This window comes from Cryptomeria japonica, chromosome 5 (genome assembly GCF_030272615.1).
Source record: "Cryptomeria japonica chromosome 5, Sugi_1.0, whole genome shotgun sequence".
Classification (NCBI taxonomy): domain Eukaryota; kingdom Viridiplantae; phylum Streptophyta; class Pinopsida; order Cupressales; family Cupressaceae; genus Cryptomeria; species Cryptomeria japonica.
The window spans coordinates 274,613,225-274,631,759 of NC_081409.1; the positions used below are offsets into that span (position 1 = coordinate 274,613,225).

An 18,535-nucleotide genomic window follows, 5' to 3' on the forward strand; every position below is an offset into this window, starting at 1 on the left:
GAGGACAAAAGTGTGGTGTCTGCTCAATTTTTATTGTCAACAATGGTTTACTAATTTTAATAAGTTTTCTTGTTTGATTTGTAAAGGTGCATAAAGTGGTTGAGTTTGAATCAATGAAAACTAGAACTTGTCCATCTTTTCCATTGAGTTTGCCAAGTTTGTATGAGCTCTCAATTTTGGATAATTTATCTTGTTCAACTTCAATAATCATTGCTTCATATTTTATTACTTTGTCAATTATTGACTACTATATATTTGATCCCTCATTAGTGTATCGTCCTTTGAATATTTTGATCACTACACTCTTTTCCTTGGAAGTTGAAATACATAGTTGAATGAACAAAAAATAACTACAAAATTAAAAGATACTAGGAACTTATTTAAATTTTTATTATCCCAATTTGGTGGGATCATCACTCTAAGCCTAGTGGGCATAAAATGAACTAATTGGATGTGGGGCAAATCTCTCATAGTGACTTAGCTTGAGTTGGTTGATGGAAACCTATGAATCTCTTCCTTAAATATCAATAAAAGCCAAAAGGGAAAAATTCTCTTTGAAGGATTTGAAAAATGTTGATTATAAAAATGTAGAAGTTTGAGGAAAAAATATTTTGAATACTTCCTAAATTTGATCATGTGCAAATGCCATCTAAATCACAAACTTTTGGCTCTCAAGCACTAATGCAATATTCACGAACCTCCTATAGGCCTAGGATATTAAAAAACATATGATAACCATACCAAGCATCTATCTAGAAGTTACCTAATGATCTATCTCCAATGTAAGTCGAGCTACAATTGGATTGTGAGAGTGCACCATAAAATTCCAAATAATAAAACATGAGGGGGCTCCTTTGTTATAAAAAATTTGAAAGGAGATTGATTGTTTAAATACTTAACTCCTAAAATAGAGGACTAGGGTTGAGAGGGATCTTCCAAAAAATATCATACTATATTTACACTAAGAGACATATCTTGAAGACCTAAATCTTTGATGCCAACCCCTTGGATTTTTCAAACTTGCTTTCACCCACTTCATTAGGGTAAACGTTTTATCCTCACCCATTCTATCCCATAGGACGATTTAACATATACTAGAAATCTTGGTGACAAAATTTAGGAGGAAAAAAATAAGAAATTAGAATGACTAAGAAGATTGCTTTAATTTTAAGCATTTTTCTATCTAGACTAAGCCATTTCTTACTCCATAAGGAACACTTATCTAGAATATTGTCCAAATTCTTTCCAAAAGGAATAGTGATAAATAACATGAATAGATTAATCCCTGTATATTTAATGGGAAGAGAAATACTCATGATATAATACTTATCTTTATTAATAAGATAGCCTACAATTGGTCTCTAGAAACCCAAAATATTGGTAAAATCGTATAGCCTCGATTGTTGTAGCTTTCTCAAAGAGAGAGTTATATCATCAACAAATGAAGACGGGTAGTTGAAGGAAAATGGTGGGGCAAATAAACCAAAAAGGTTTCTAGCAGCCCATTTGGTTATGATAAAAGTATCCAAAGATTCCACAACAATAATAAATAAATAGAGAGGATTCCCTTTTTTTGATACCTTAAAAATGTTGAAAAAATTAGTCAAACTACTATTAATCAAAATGCAAATTCCAAAAAAATCAACACACTTGATTGTAGGATTTTGTAATGTCCAACTTGATCACCATATGTTTCTTGCTAGAGCTAAGATAATATAAAACCTAATGAATGATAATCATGTCATACATAATTTGATTATCATGAACAAAACCATCTTGTTCAATGCAAATAAGGGAAGAAAGAAATCCTTATAATTTCTTTGATATTATTTTCAAGAAAACATTGATGGTATTGTAGAGAGCAATTGGACAAAAATCAACAAAAGAGGTTAAGTTAGATATTTTTGGGAGGAAAAAATGAAAGGTACATTTGAACTCTCTAAACATTTTCTTTGAGTCACAACCTTCATTAAATAATTGCCCAAAATATTTGACTATTCTTGAAAGAAGGCTTCTAGAAAATCATTGGGGTCCAAGGCCGTATCTCCTTTTAATGTGTAACTCCCTCTTACAACTCACTTATGCATCATTATGGTCTTATACTTTTATGTAGGCAACCTAACTTGAGGCAGCCATAACTTTAGACTCAAGAAGCTACCTAATTTTATTGCTTTTAAATTGAATGTCTCAAAGAGATCCATGTCATCTTAACTTTCTTTAGCTAATTAAAACATTGTATTGATTATTTTTGGAGCCAAAATGACCTATATAGACTAGATATTCATTTTAGTGTTCTTAACATTAAGATACAAGATTGAGACACCTTTCCTAACAAGATCTATAGATGAAAAAATGACATCGATTAGTTTTGCACTCATGGACCCCAACTAAGGTGTGAATATGTGATTAAAAAATCATGATCGATTCTAGGGGAGAACTAATAATATGATAAAATTATTTTCTACCTTGAAAAATACATCATATTGCACACTTGTTAAAGTATAATTAAGATAGCTTATTTATTGTGGGTTCAAAACATAAGAAAAAAAGCCATAGGTATGTGATTTTCACCATTACAAATATATTTCTACTTGAAAAATGTAAAGCTTCAAGTCAATAAATGTAAGCTTAACCCACAACCGTATATTTATAATAACATAAAAATACATCTATCAAATTATTTTTCTTTCTAAATTATTAGAGCATACAAGAAAGGATTGTTTTGTTTCTTCTTATCACTAAATAAATACACTTCTTTTATTACTAATAATATCTCACTTTTCTCCAATACACAGTTTGTTAACTATATCAAATTAAATACTCTAAAATGTGTAATTTCACTTAGCACTTTTCAACTTTCGAGTAAATTTCCATTTCTTTGTAGATAACTAAGAAAGATAATAAAATACTTGAAGAGGACAAAGATATCATACACCAACAACCATCGAAGCATAAATAATATTATTTACTAACATTTTCTATATATTTTCACTTTTACATGCTCTAAATTAAACTCTCAATTATCATGTAGATATATATAAAAACCCATGCAACATATTTATTGAAAGGAAACAAAGGTGCAAAATACACTTCTTACAAAGATCTATGAAAGGAGAAATATGAAAAATTAATTTCATCATAATCCACTCATCAACTTGGGTGTTCTATTTTAGCTTTGATATCTATTCAAATGTGTCTTATCATGCACCATAACACATCATAAGCTGTTCAACAAGTGTATCTCCCTCCTACATCTCTAATATGTTAACTTGGTGTTTTTATGTTTTCAAAGTAGAAATCTTAACTTGTCAAGGCCATAACTTTTGATTTGAGTGGCAATTGAGGACCGTTTTAAAAAATATATATGTTGAAGAGATCTATGCACTAGGAATCCTTATAAGTGATGAACAACCTAAAATATATTATATGTCCAAAAATTAAGTACAATTCAAAAATTGAACTTTTGTATTTTAGAGGCTTGAACTTGTCAAACATATTGGAAGATAAAAAGTAGCACCAATACAATCACCTAATTGTTAGGGGTTGAAAGGCCCATAGACTTATAGCACCACCTAAACTTTTATGTACTCACTATCATCATCAATGCATTTACAATATTATGTAAAGTGTCGAATTTCTCCAGCATCACCCTCCCATCCTCTACCACGTGATGTTCAAAATGGTATTAGATTTCAATATGTTTTTTCCACACATGAATGTTGAAGTTCTTTTCTAAACTTTAATGTTTCAAATTAGATGATTTTTTTAAATAATTGTATTTTAGCTCATTTTTTTATATGTAATGAGCTAAACAATTGCAAATAGGAAATATGACATTTAATATTTTTTTGTTACGTTCTAATCCAAATTATCATTATAATTTGGTCCATTAAATATTGAATATTTTTTAATTTTTTCATATTGGGCATGAGGTTCTTCCTAGGAGTGTTGAATCCATTCTTAATTGGCTTTTGTAACTGTAACCTCAATGGTCCAAATGACCTTTCAAACTAGCATGAATCAAGAGATCGAGCAAGGACAATTTAGGCAACACACATGTTACTCACAACTCACAAGCACACTCAAGCCCTGACAAGACCAAACACAACAAAATGGATGCAACAAAATGGTCACTGTCAACCTTGGTAGACTCTCAACCAAGGCCATCACTTTAGTCCCATTGAGTATGTCTAGGCCTAGGAGGAATCCTTCCTTCACAACCATAAGATAGGGGTTGGTTATCTCAATTCTCTAAAATGCCATGCTAAGGCACATAAGGAAAGGAGTGTTCAAACTATGTCATAATTGAAGCAATGAGAACACACATATCAAGCACACTACCACCATGTTGGCAATAACAACAACCAAATATCCTAGTGCTACAACATGAGATTGTATACTAAATTTAATGTCCATTTGAAGGACCTAGGTAAAACATGGCAGAATGACATTTTTTTTGAAACAACCAAAGATAATACTAAACATATGACTGTGACTTGTTGCATTTGTACTACAATGTGCACAAAGGTGTCACAAGGAACAATATGAAATAAAGGAAAATAACAAGGAACAAAATCACCATTGCATATGCAAGGTGACACTATTAGAAGAATAATAATTGTGGGACAATTGAACCATGATGAATTGGTGAGATAGTGAGCAACGTCCAAAGGATGATCAAGTGTACAAAACAATATGTTCTCTCCCAAGTCACACATATATGGAATGATTGAATCATCAACCTCCAATCCATACCTCAAAATACACCTTACAACACACTCAAGAAACTAACAACAATGGAACGTATCTAGGAATTGATTTTGCTCAACTAGATGTCAAAAAAAGGTGATACAAAATAATATAGTGTGTAAAATTTATCTGACCACAATAATAGACTATAAATACCCCCTAATATTTTATGTATAAAGGATTTACTCATTAGTTTTTGTATAGAGGACATGATCGTTCAAACAAGGTACATGGCCACCCAAACAGACTTGTCTAATTTTCAACTTTTGCTAGTTATGAAAGGGTTGCCCCAACATGATATAGGGATGCCCAAATAGGGTATAGGTATGCCTCTTTTCTTACAAGGCCTCCCAAACAACCTTAGACAAAATTTTGGACAAATCTAGGTAACACAAGACAAAGTCGCCCATACAACCTTAAACAAAATTTTAGGCAATTCTAGGCCAATTATGGGTAACATAAGGCTACTTAGATACTTGAAAAGGCCACCCAAACACATAGAAACATCAATTAGGTTCATTTTAAGCCTAAAATAAAATATTCCCAAGTCCATTTTATCTAATTACAACATTCAATACTAAAAAATGAAAGTGCAAGGCCTTCGAGTTTGGTACCAACATTGATACATGCAAATAAACTAATCCATTCTCATTTACCTCAATTACAATCTACTCTATGAGAGAATTCCAAGAAACAATATTACAATTACAAGATAATAGCACTCAAATGTCCTCAATTACACATTTAACAATAGAATGACACTAAATACATTTATATTAAATGCAAGAAGGAAAAAGAAGAATCCAATGGCCAACTTGATTCATAATCTTCAAATCTCCAATCTCCAATAGTGGTTCCATGCCACTCTAGCACATGGAATCAAAAGATTCACTCCCACCATGCTAGGAGGTGTCACGAGGTCCAAACACACACACATACACATATAAGGTATACACTCACACTCTTTACAAATTAGACATAACATTCAAATTTACATCATGAACAAATTCTCAATACAAGTAAAGGATAGGGTCTCCCTCAACATCCAACAAGCTAACTCCAAGAGATGGGAAGAAGCAGAGTCATCATAATGGTCTCATGTACCTACAAAGTGGATTACCACTATACCTGTCACAAGAAATGGGGCAAGCTACTAATACATTCATACTAGGTCACTCAATGACCATGAGAGCTGAAAAACCAACAAAATTTCTCAAGGGTGCCTCAAAGATGAAAGAACAAATCAGGAAAACATCTTAATTTTAAAACTAGAAAGTGACACAAAAATCAATGCACAATAACTTTCACAATCAAATTTTTACAACATGAATTCATTTGGTTTGATTCATCATTTCATGAAGGAGACTCTTAATCTCACATTAAAATTCCTCATAGATCTCTCACAATTTTTAAATTTCTAAAATATATTCAATAAAAAACACATTTTCCAAAAGAACCATTGGGGAAAAGCTTCAAAAAATTATTATCAACTATAAAAAATCTAAAGATACCATTTTTCTCTAAACATGCACAACACCCATTCTAAGCTTGAAAATTCATGTTTCGTACAATTCTTTAAAAAAGGGCAAAATAATCTAGGCCATATTTGGAAATTTTGAGAAATTTCTCATATAGAATCCTATAGCATCTAATTTTAAATTTGAAAGCAGTGGGGGCACATTTTGTACCTCTCCAATCATATTCAAAGCATTTAGAAATAGAAACAAAGGAAATTTGAGAAGATATGAGAAACTCCATCTTGATTAAAAATTCAATTGGCAATTTTTTTGCACACAAGCAGATGAAGGATTCCATGTAGACACATGTTCTTGCATCCATTCCTAACCTAATGCAACTGACCTCACTCAATTTCACTCAAAATTCCTCACCCAATCAACAAAACAATTTTCCCATGGAAAGAGATTTGCACACACATTTTTTCTTCTCAAAAAAACAAAGAATGCACAAAATAACTCTTTTTCTTTTATTTCCTCCCTATTTCCAAATAAAATAAAATATTATAAATTAATTTTGTTTCCATTTCACCCTTGTACCCAAAACAAACATTTAAATCAATCTCTTTGACATTCAACATTACAATTTATCATTTATGGCAATATAAGCGTACTTTAGATTTAAATTACAAAAAAATACGATTTGAAATCATGAAAGCTTATTTTTACAAATTGACTATAATAAGCATTGCCGACCCAAAATTCCTTCTATAAATAAAAGTAATTTTACTTTATTCACATTCTTTTCACCCAAACACAACAATATATTTAAATCCATAAAACACATATTTCTATATTTAATTTGTATAAAAATACGAATTTAACCAAATATTTAAACACCCACATATATTGGCATTCATATCGGGTTAGGTCTTCCAGAATCCTACCAAAGATAGTATTTGGGTCTAGATTGAAGGACAATTAGGGTATCACCCTCGTATCAAGTATGATTGCGGCCAATGTGACACTTCCATATAACCTCTGTCAAGGTATGCTCAAACCTATGGACCCTAGTGAAGTTAATACCTTGTACCTCTAACCACTTAACACACACATCAAGTACACCTTTTCAATACAAACATCAATAACTGAAGCATCGAAAAATCACCCAATGGGGGCTAGCATCATATCCACAATATCATTACATTTTAAATGATACAATCATGATATCCTTTGACAACAACATCAACATATATGCATCTAATCATGAATTGCAACATAATAATAATAGTTTGGGAAAGCCCACAACATTCAGACATATTCCATGAAATATCTTCATAATGAATCACCTTTAACATTAGCATCAAAATGAGATCATCTAACATCACAACATACACCTAGTTTCTCAATCATATGTTTAGTGTCAACACATCATATAATTCAAGCTAGGGATAGGTTGGCATTACATATCCTGCAACTATGTTGAAGAGTTGACAAAGGATCATATTTGAATGGTTTTTTAAGGTGGGGGAGGTTGGAAGCAAGAGAGCAATAATAAAAGTAATTGATGAGGGCAAGTAGTTAGGTGGCCACCTGCACAATGGGAGTGTGTTAAAAATCTCATTTTCTAATATTGTTCAAATTATGAACTCTCCCTCCTAGGGGTCAATTGTAGCTCACAATTAGGTGGAAAACACTTACATTGATGTCGTTAAGGGAGCTCTTCCCTCTATTGTCATTTGACCCTCAGTTGGCTTGATTGCGAGAATCTTTGATGCTAATGTTGTCAGGCAAGAGAAAGTCTCTACTATGGTGTTGTAACTTTATAAGGAGTGAAACTGCAAGTACTTGGGCACATTCAACAATTATATTTCTCACTAGAGGGACCTCTTCTCCCCTTTGCAAATTGAGAGGACTTTTGAGTTTGGTTAGGGAATGCGATTAAGGAGCTTATAGATGGGTCTCCTCCACTATGTAACTTTTATTTTTTTGAAATAAAAAAGGGAGTTGCCCCCACTGGAAGTGCTTATTGATAAAAAAATAAAACAATCTTCTTCATTATTTACGACAGACGAATAAGCCCAAATATATATACCTATTATTAGTACTCGCCCTAGACGATAATATTGCATTCATTTAAAACTTAACTAGTTATTAATAAATTAGTTTTCCACCAATTACAAAATTATAGTTATTTATTTATAAAATTAAACTTCATAAAGTTAACATGTGAAATTTTTAACTTTACAATCTATAAAAAATGATTTTTCTTTAATGTGATTGGCTAAAATCATTTGAGTGGGATAGCAAGATTTTTTAGGTTTTTTTTGTGATTTATTTATATTTAAAAATAAATGTCGATTTTAAAAAGTTTATTTATTTATTTATAATATATTCAATAAAGTAATTTTCCTATAGATGAAATTGATGGCGCTGCGTCTGTTTCCTCACGCTAGGGTTCCTGTCGGGGCTTCTTTCTGCACTGGTTTTCATCCTCATAGGGGTGCAAACAATTGGGCATCTGTGGCGAGGAGGGGAGCTAGACGGTTTGGCTCGGTGGTTGCTCTCAAAAGGGTATGGCATGGTGAAGATCGAAGCCAGGGAGTTTTGGGTGAAGGTGAAGTTGAAGGTAGTGTTCGATGTGGAAAGGGTGAACGATCCCGACCCTGGTCTTTTGCAAAGATTGGACAAACTTTGGATGCTGTGAATGGTGATGGGTTGGAGAGGGGAACCCATCTTTCAATTCTTATTGGTGATTCAGTGCCTCGTGGGTTGGTTTTTTCGGGGTCTGCTGCAACGGCCTCAACAACAGAGGTTAAGCACGTTGTTGTTAAGCTGACGGGAGATTGAGAGGGAGGTTGAGCATAATGAAAAGGTTTTTGTTGGCTTAGGGTTGATTGGGAGGTTTAGAGGACTTTGGTCGAGTCTTGGTGATCTCCACAAGTGGATTTCTTAGCTTTGGGAACCCATTGTTGAGGATTTTGTGTAGATTTACCCTCATGTTCAAGGTTTTTTCGTTGCGGTTTTCTAAAATTAGGAGGATAGAAACAAAATTCTTGGATGTAGTCAATTGTGTTAGGAGGCCAATCATCCATTGATGTTGAAACCCTGGCACCCTGCTTTCAATCCTTTGACGAAATCTTTTGTTCATTCCCCTCTTTGGATCAAGCTTCCAAATCTTCCAATGCAGTTTTGGTTTGAATCTTGTTTTGAAGCTATTGGGAATTCTTTACGTAAGTTTTTAATGATTGATGAAGGTTCTTTGAATTTACTACATACTACTTTTGCTCACATTTTGGTTGAAATGAATGTTTCTAAGGATCTCCCTTCGAAGATTTCTATTTCAACTTCAAAAAGAAGTTGGGTTCAACCAATGGATTATGAGGGGGTTCCCTTTAGGTGTAGGAGATGTTTCAAAACTGGACATAATGCGGCTTCATACGATCGAGGCAATGTGGAACGATCTGCGTCAAGGTGGAAGGGGATCACTCCTCAATTCTATACGGTGGATAAGGAGGTGAATCAAATACCACCGCAAGGATTAGGGGGTTTGAGAAAAAATGCTAATGCCTTGGTATCTGAAATTGATTTAAATTTAGGTCCAACAAATTCTAATGGTGGTTTACCTGGGTTTTCAAATGGAGGGGTGAAGGATGATGCCCATTTGGGTTGTAGTTCAAATCAATCTGGTAGAGAGGTTGCTGTGGAGTTGAGGGCTTAATCTGGTGTTTTGGAGGGAGGTGTTTCGAGGAGGATTGAGGTGATTCAAATTGAGAAGCAAAATCATAGGGGGTTGGATGGTGAAGGGGTTTCAAATTTGAAATTATTGGAGGATGTGAGCACGCAAGGTTGGATAAAGGTTAAATGGAAAAAAGATAAGAAGGGGAAGGGGGGAAATATTAACTTTATCCCTTCTTCAATTGAAGGAGGTGATGCTTCTCGGGAGGTGGCTCCCTAATTGTAGCCCCACCTAGTTCGGGCCAGTTCAAATCCTAATTTATTAATAAAATATTCACTATTACCGAACAAAAAAAAAGTAATTTTCCTATATAGATACAAATTTTAGTAATTTTTTATTTCTCAAAATATAGGTAATCAAATATATTAGTTATTTTATAAGGATTTGGATTAATACAATTAAAATAATAAAATAAAAATTAAATTAAAGCACATCTCTAAAATACAATAAAAGAGATAATCTTAAAGACTTCATATTACATAGTAAAAATAAAAAATAAATTATATCTTAAACTTTTTTTTCGAATAGATATGCGCCACCATAGGAGGCAACTCCATTTATCATTAACAAATAGAGTTTACAAAATATTGTGAAATATATGGATTATGCCCTCAAAAAACTCATAGACCCTCTTAGCTTGTGGGGGATAAAACAAGTCCCTATACCAAAAAAGTGTTGCATTGCAGCGTAGTTCCTACCATGCTTGGCAAGACAATTTTGTTGGGGACTATCTTGCAAATATGGATAAATTAAAGGGCTATGAAAATAGTTATGGAGATTGGGTAGCCAGTGTTACCTCATTTTCAAGTGCTCTCAACAAAATAACTCATGTTTACTTGGATGGAATTGAGTGGGTTTTGTTTGTTTATAACTATAAATACTAAATATTTTTGTGGTTTGGCTTAAGAAGAGGATTGTTGGATGTACAAACATTGAATTTGTGAGTTAGTGTAGTTCTATAGTCTCAACCTCATTATAGTTGATAATTTTAAGACAATTAATGCTCATAATGTCAAGAGTAATGTGTTTGTTCCATACAAGCTCCCCTCCTACTAGTGACACAACAGTGAATTGTTGGTGGATAGTTACAAATTCTCCCTAGGTAATAGATTTCTTAGGCATGTTTCTATGGACAATGATTTGTATGCCACTATTCTAATTAGCAGTTACCATCCTTTGCACTATATATATGTGTTTATAGTTTCCTAAGTCAATTACTTCAATTGTGGATGTTTTTAGAGCTATTCCTTTATCCATGTCTTCTCTCTCTCACTAAAAATTTTCATTTTCTTAATATTTAGGGCATACGATTTTTTGATTCTCATGTTATAATCATTACCACCATTTTGTCAAAAAAACCTAGTTTTGATACGGTGGTTTAGTTTTTATAGTTCAACTTTAATTGAAAATATTATTTTATTTATATAAATAAGTGATTACAAATTTTAGAGATATTGGTTAACCATGTGTGGTTTTTTGAAGCATCTTAAAGGTTGATTCAATAGTGGAACTTGTAGCCTTGTTGTATTATGATTTGCATGTCATAAAAGGGAAATAATCTTGATATTTTTTTATTTTATTTTTTTATCTTGGGCATTTAATTATCCTAGTTGTATAGCTTGTGAAGAAAATAAGCCTTTGAAAATCTTTAAGAGGACATGTTTATCAAATACAGAAGAAAAGTGATATGTTTGCTATTTGGAATGACATCCCAATTTCCCTCTCTATTATGGTTCATTTAATCATTTGAAGTTGTACCATTTTGTTTCCTTTTGAAAGTACCAATCCGATATCTAGATCTTGACTTCTTTGAAAAAATTTAAATTTTGTTTCATCATTACTTATCATAACCCTCTTCCATGAATTTATATCTTAATTAATTATTTCAAATTTCATTTTAAATAGAGAATAAAAAATATTAAATATAAAATCTGTTATATATAAATTATGACAAGCTGTGATTTATTTTTATTCATTTCATTTAAAACCCTAATTATACCCATAATGACACACCACTAAAGTATAGGGAAGACTAATACTAGCCAATGCCAATAAGAGGTCAATCGACCAACTTGTAATTTTGCTTAAAATCTTTAAGACTGCATGGTAATGGGAGGGGGATGACAAAAATAAAACATCATGGAAGTGGTGGAAAATGCCTTCATTTAATCTAAACGTGAGAGTTGGAGGAGGAAACACATTTTTTTGAGAATATGAATCGAAGAAAAGATCACAATCTTGGATGGCAGTGGGAAATAAAAGAGCTTCTCGAGTGATAAAACTTAGTAATCGACCATATTAGCTTTGGAAAATGAGAGGAGCTATATGGTTTGTGTTTTCTAAGGAGAATAAAAATAAAGATTCAAGCACTGCTCGGATTTGGTGACAGCGTATGGACTTTTCCTTGCAATGCACTAACAGACATCATGTGAAGCACATTTCTCCCTACAACTGCCCCTGCATCACACTAACAAACATCATATGTTGTGCATTCTCTTGGATAGAAATTCAAAATTTCATTCTGCACCCTTCATTAGAGGCCAATAACATGCCACCAAATTTCACTTTAGTTGATTTCCAGACATGTTTATTTATTGAACATAGGTTTTAAAACATATATAACAAAAATCTGAATTTTGATTGGTCGTATGCATTTGGCTTGATCATTGTTTAAATTTGTTGCCTCCCCAAAAGTTCCAGGTATGGGCGAAACTAATAATGTAATTGCTACAGCAGCGGAAATACCTCTTCTCCATGCCCGCCCTATAAAAGATCAAGGCATGCTCCATGATCTATTACTCACTCAGAAAACTAGCATAAAAAATCTTAGCAATCGATGTGAACGAAGGCATTTTGTTGATGGAAGAAATGGACGTTTCTCAGAAAAAAAATAAAATTAAAAAAATGGACCTTTTCACTTCCTCCTCATTAGGATCTGTGACCAGGTTGTGCCCAAAAATGGAGCCCCGTGTAATCTCTTCCATGATTTGTACCACATTCATGAAAATAAGTTCATATACGTGACCGTTCTGGATGTGTCCACTTAACCAATGTGTTGCTCCAATCATCTTCATTATCACAGTCCTTGTTCCTTTGTCCACCACTTTGAATAGTCTTCAAACCTGTTCCTCCATTGTTTCCTCAACACAGTTGTGCACTGAATGCCTTAAAATATTGCGATTAACCAACTCTAGAAGCATGTATTTATGCTATCCCAACCAGAGGAGGAAGATGCATTAAGATAGAAGGTCAAGTAACACTCATAGGATGATGCAGCTAGAATAGAACACCCGTGAGGCACAATGGAGGGGAGGAAAATCTCATATTAGTGAGTCGTAAAGAGTTGAGAAGGGTGGCAAGGTTGTGGGGGAAGGAGATCTTGAGGTCCCCAAATTAAAGAGAAACCAATCTACCGTATATGCAAAAAGTCCCATCAGTCACATACAAGTCACCAAGAGGCTAATCAATCCCCATATCTATCTTGACAATCTGACTAAGGCCATGCCAAGCATTTGTGGTGGATGTAATGATGTCCACCCCGGAGACACCAAAATTAACAAGATGATTGGTAGCTTGGTTGGATTCTTGGTTCGCATGATTGAGTGAGAAATACTTCAATTGTTCCAACTTAGACCAAATAACATCAACCCACATTTTGAGATACCAATATTTTATCTCTTTAAATTTGATTGCATTGATGTTAATGAGGGAGTTTCACTCAATATCTACCTCTAGGATACCTTTTGTTTGTGCATAGATTGAGGACCACTATGATTGCAACCAATTTGGCTTTGTTAATAGTATTATCCTTCAATTTTTTTGACAAATCCTAGATAATATCTCGATTGTGATTTCTAATGATGCATCTAGCACCAAATAGTCTCAAGTTTATCACGAGAGGTCCCATCAAAGTTGAGTTTGAGCCTCCCACTTGGACCTGGTGAGCCCATTTGTCCTACTTTCTCCTAGCATTTGAGCTCACAAAGCATGAGTTGTAGTGCAAGGGGACAATGAGGCCCAACCACTATTTCATAATTAATTCATTGTCATGCACGACAACTATGAGATAGAGTTGAGTAGTTCAATGATACTATTTTCCACTATCTATTGACGACTTGTTAAATTCTTCTACCTTCACTATTAAAATGAACCTTTTGGTTTCATTTATTCCAAATCTAGAACCAAATAAGGAGGGAGGGGCTTGCTTATTTACCTTTTGACTGAGCCAATCCCAACATCTTCTAGCAAAGGAGTAGTTCGCGAGAAGGTTCAATCAACAAATTCCTTGCTAGATTTGCATATAATGCAACAACTTGGGCCAACAATACCAAGAGTGCTATAACTATATTAAAGGGTGCACCACATTGACACCAATACAAAAGAATGATAGTATGCACAATCCAATATATCATATACAATATCGATAATGGATCAAAATGATGATGATAGAATGCAAACACATGAGACATTACAAGATTCAAAATGATTTTGTCTACTACATCTCACACAATTTTTTTCTCCTCAATCTCCAACTCTTGCAACCGTTCTCCCTCAAACGATATTAGTTGATTTTAGAAGGAGTTTTCTTGATGGCTATAATTTTGATCCTTGCAAAGAAGGCCAATTCATCATCCCCTAAGTGAACTTCTAGGGTTTTATGAAACTATTATTGATTTTATAAAGACAGTCCCCAACTAGTATTCCATTAGGAGATTGTACATTTGAATCCACAGTGGACCATTTGCTGACTCCATCACATGTGGATTGAAGTTTGGTTCCCATCTCTATACAAAAATGCATGCCCCATCAATTTCCCAAATGCCATTGTTCAATATGCTTTCCTTATTGCCCTTTGTATTAAAGTCAGCCATGAAAAAGCCCTTCGGTAGGAAGAAAATGTTTGCAACCTCGGTCCAATTTTTGTTGATCCAACTTCGCACACCATCCGAACTTAATGTCTTACCAAGTACATGGTCGATTATTGTTGTTTGCTTCAATTCGTTAGCAATCTTATTGATAATTGCAACAACACTTATAATGTTGTTGGAATTATGCACTCTCAGCTACGAAAGTCAGTCCATCACCATCTTTGCACTGTGAAAGTCACTTTTTTGCTCAAAAATTTGAGGGTCATGTATCACAGATTTTATTGTTGTATGTGATTAGGGTCTATTTAAACTATTTTATTAGTTTATTACAAGCATGACCATTATTCTGGTTTTTTAAAATTTATTAACTTTAAAATATAAATAAATAAATACAATTAACAATTATATAAAAATAACGAAAATTATTATACTTACTAATTAAATTATAATTATGATTAATAGATATAATGTTTTCTTAGGTTCAAAATTCTCATATTTCATTCATCTAATATACTACTCCCAATATTAATTCATAAGTTTTTATTGCAATGTCATTCTATAATTCTTTTCTGACATACCATCAATTCAACAATATTTAACAAATATTGATTCTAATGAAAAAAATTAATTGCATTTGTGCATGCCACAAATCAAACTTAAGTCAACATCGGTAAAAAATTATAATCTTCTAATAATCTATTTCAATCAATTGTAAAAAAATTATATTTATGAAGAAGAAGAAGACAATTTTAACGTCCACGAGGCTAAACATAGCCTACGGGACAACTTGCCCACTCAAATCGACTTATGCAAATCAATCCTTTTCCTATGCAAGTTGATGATGAGTGTCCCCAACTTCTCAATGTACTTACTCCTCGTTGAATAAATTATACCATGGACTAGCAATTAAGACATTAACAAACTTATACTTGTTGTCGTTGAAGGCATCACACTCTAAAATAAAATGCTTTTCTATTTCCACTTTCTTAGAAGTGCAAAAAATACACTCTTTCTTCCCAAGCTTCTTTTGGCCTTTTCTAACGCCCGGTTTCACAACGAAGTTGATGAGAGTTAGTTCTACACTGAGCAATAAGAATTTTAGGTCTTCACGAGATAATGGCCCGTATATAAGCTTTTTGAAGTTGATTACACGTGGAATTGAACTCATTGATATAATATTTTTTCTTTCTTCCTAGCCCTATACCCTAAATACTCTTGTAGAACTTATCCATAACAAAAACTTTTATCTCTTTGTTGTTTGTGGGGCACATATTCAAATAAATGTTCTATTTACTCATCCATTTGATGTTTTGCTACATCCAAGTCTTTTTTTTTTTTTGCACGAAATGTCATTGAAGATGACCTTAGGCCATCTACCTTCCATTTGCTCGGTTCTTTTTAAATAACTTATGAGATGCACCATAGCAATTGCTTCAATAAGAACATCTCTCGTTTCTTTAATTTTGAATTTGCTTGTGATCAAACATTTTTGAATTTTCTCAATTTGCTTCCATAGTGAGACTAAGGTACTTTTGGCCCATAATTCACACCCATAAATAACAAATAAAGAACAACGAACAATACTAAAAATCCAAAAACAGTTTGTATAGTTTTCCAATCTCTTAACTCTCCCTCTCTACTTTTATTTTGAAGAGCATAAAATGCTCTCCAACATCCTAAATTTCTTTTCTTTCTACAACCTTCCCAACTTAAATTTTGTTGAAGTCAGTCCTAAAATAATTATAATTTGCGACTTCTACTACCAAAAAAACCATGACTTTCATCTTTACTGATATTGACTTGCATCCCCACTATTATCTAGAAACACTCAAAAACCAATAAATACTTTGCCAACCAAAACAATCATAATGAGATCATCCACATGCTCTTGGAAATCAAAACGAGATCCAACGATAAAAGGCACAGGCAAAATTTTTTTTTCCAACATTTTAAAAATAGCGAAAGAAAATCATAAAATAGTGAACAAAACGGTCAAAATTAATGTTGAAAAAGTGATTAGAGAGTTCGCAGGAAAAACATAAACCCTTCTTCACTTAAAAAACAAACAAATAGGGGAAAGGACCCAGTAGTCGTGCACCCTAACTTCACGCTTCTCAAAATCCTACTTGGAAATTTCGAATCACTCCAATTTTTTTACAGCAGCTTACTTGGCAAGTCCCTTGCTTATAACTAAGGTTTCAGGGCCACATCATCAAATATGATGCCACATCAGCATGCTTTTTGCCAAGGTGTCCAAAACAGCCCCCAAAAAAAGTGAGACCAATAGGCGTGCATTAGAGACCCCAATAGTTGTGCAGCCGATGTGGCATCCCCTGATTGGTTACTTTTTACAATATTAGTACATTTCTTAACAACTATTGGTACATTTCCTAACCACTGTTGGTACATTTCCTAACAAAAATTGATATTTTTTGTTTCAAACAATAGGTTTTATTTGTTCAATTTTTGGAACAAAAGGTATCAACAACCCTCACAACAATTGGAACATGCTCAACTACTGGGTCCTTTCCCCTATAAACCCTACCAAAAAAACAAAAAAGAGACGAATATCAACCAATCTTCTTGCAGCTGGTGCTTCGATTTATTCACAATAAACGAAATGCAGAACTGGGCTATCAAAATGTTAAGGGCAATTTTGAGCTGAGTATAGGATTGAGATCTTTGGCTTCTGAGTTCGCAGGAAAAACATAAACCCTTCTTCACTTAAAAAACAAACAAATATAAACCCTACCAAAAAAAAAAAAGAGACGAATATCAACCAATCTTCTTGCAGCTGGTGCTTCGATTTATTCACAATAAACGAAATGCAGAACTGGGCTATCAAAATGTTAAGGGCAATTTTGAGTTAAGTATAGGATTGAGATCTTTGGCTTCTTCTGTTCGAATAAACGAAATTCATAATACAAGATTCCTTTGCTACTTCAAAGATCTGTAATGTCATTGGAAGAAAATCATATTACAGGGCAATTTTGAGTTAAACAGAGGATTGCGATCTTTGGCTTGTTCTCTTCGAATACAACGCACTCAAATGATACAGCTTAAAATAATTCCATGATTGAACAGCTAAGGCTGCAAGTCGAAATTATCAGAAGTTTTAAAATAGCATAATAAAAAAACTATATATTTGTTTTGAGGGCACAGGACTTATTTGCGTGACCCTTGTTTGCAATCTTATTTCATTTTTAAAGATGAGGGTGAAGAAGCAGAAGCAAAACCGAAAAACTGTGAGGTTTTACAAGGCGTGCTTTGCGTTTCGAGAGCCCTACAAAATTCTGTGCGATGGCACCTTTGTTCACAAGATGCTGGAATCTCGTTTGGGTGCTGCCAGCGAAGCTCTTTCTGCCCTATTGGGTGGCCATACCAAGGTTTTTGTCACAAGGTGCACATTCTCTCTCCATAAAAAATCTGCTCTGATTGTTGCTTTCATGCTGTAAAACCATTTCTGTTATTTTTTATTTCATTGACTCGCATGAACCTAATCGTCGTCCTCTCTCTTTTTATCTGAATCGCTTAGCTCTACTTGTTAATTTTTGCAGTTCCTTTCATTGAGATGATTTCTTCACGCCACTCCTGTTATCGTTGGTGAATTTTGCAGATGTGTCATTAATGAGCTGAAAAAGCTTGGGGAGTCATTTTCAGGAACTGTATTGGCAACTCGAAGGCTCACCACAGCAAGGTTGGTTGTTTTTTGATTCATTAAAAGA

General features: G+C 33.5%; 1 protein-coding gene across 2 annotated transcripts in view; it reads left to right on the plus strand.

The window, feature by feature from the left end:
* Window positions 1–17,316: 17,316 nt before the first annotated feature.
* The window catches only part of LOC131039599 (uncharacterized), a 54,045-nt gene continuing 52,826 nt past the window's right edge, over window positions 17,317–18,535 (plus strand). Inside the window, exons 1-2 of one of the 2 annotated variants that reach the window (XM_057972389.2) lie at window positions 17,317–18,210; window positions 18,427–18,507. In XM_057972389.2, coding sequence (XP_057828372.2) covers window positions 18,020–18,210; window positions 18,427–18,507 — 272 coding nt within the window. In that variant the 5' untranslated portion in view covers window positions 17,317–18,019. The remainder of the gene's footprint in view (window positions 18,211–18,426; window positions 18,508–18,535) is intronic. The other variant, XM_057972390.2, reaches the window with a different exon arrangement.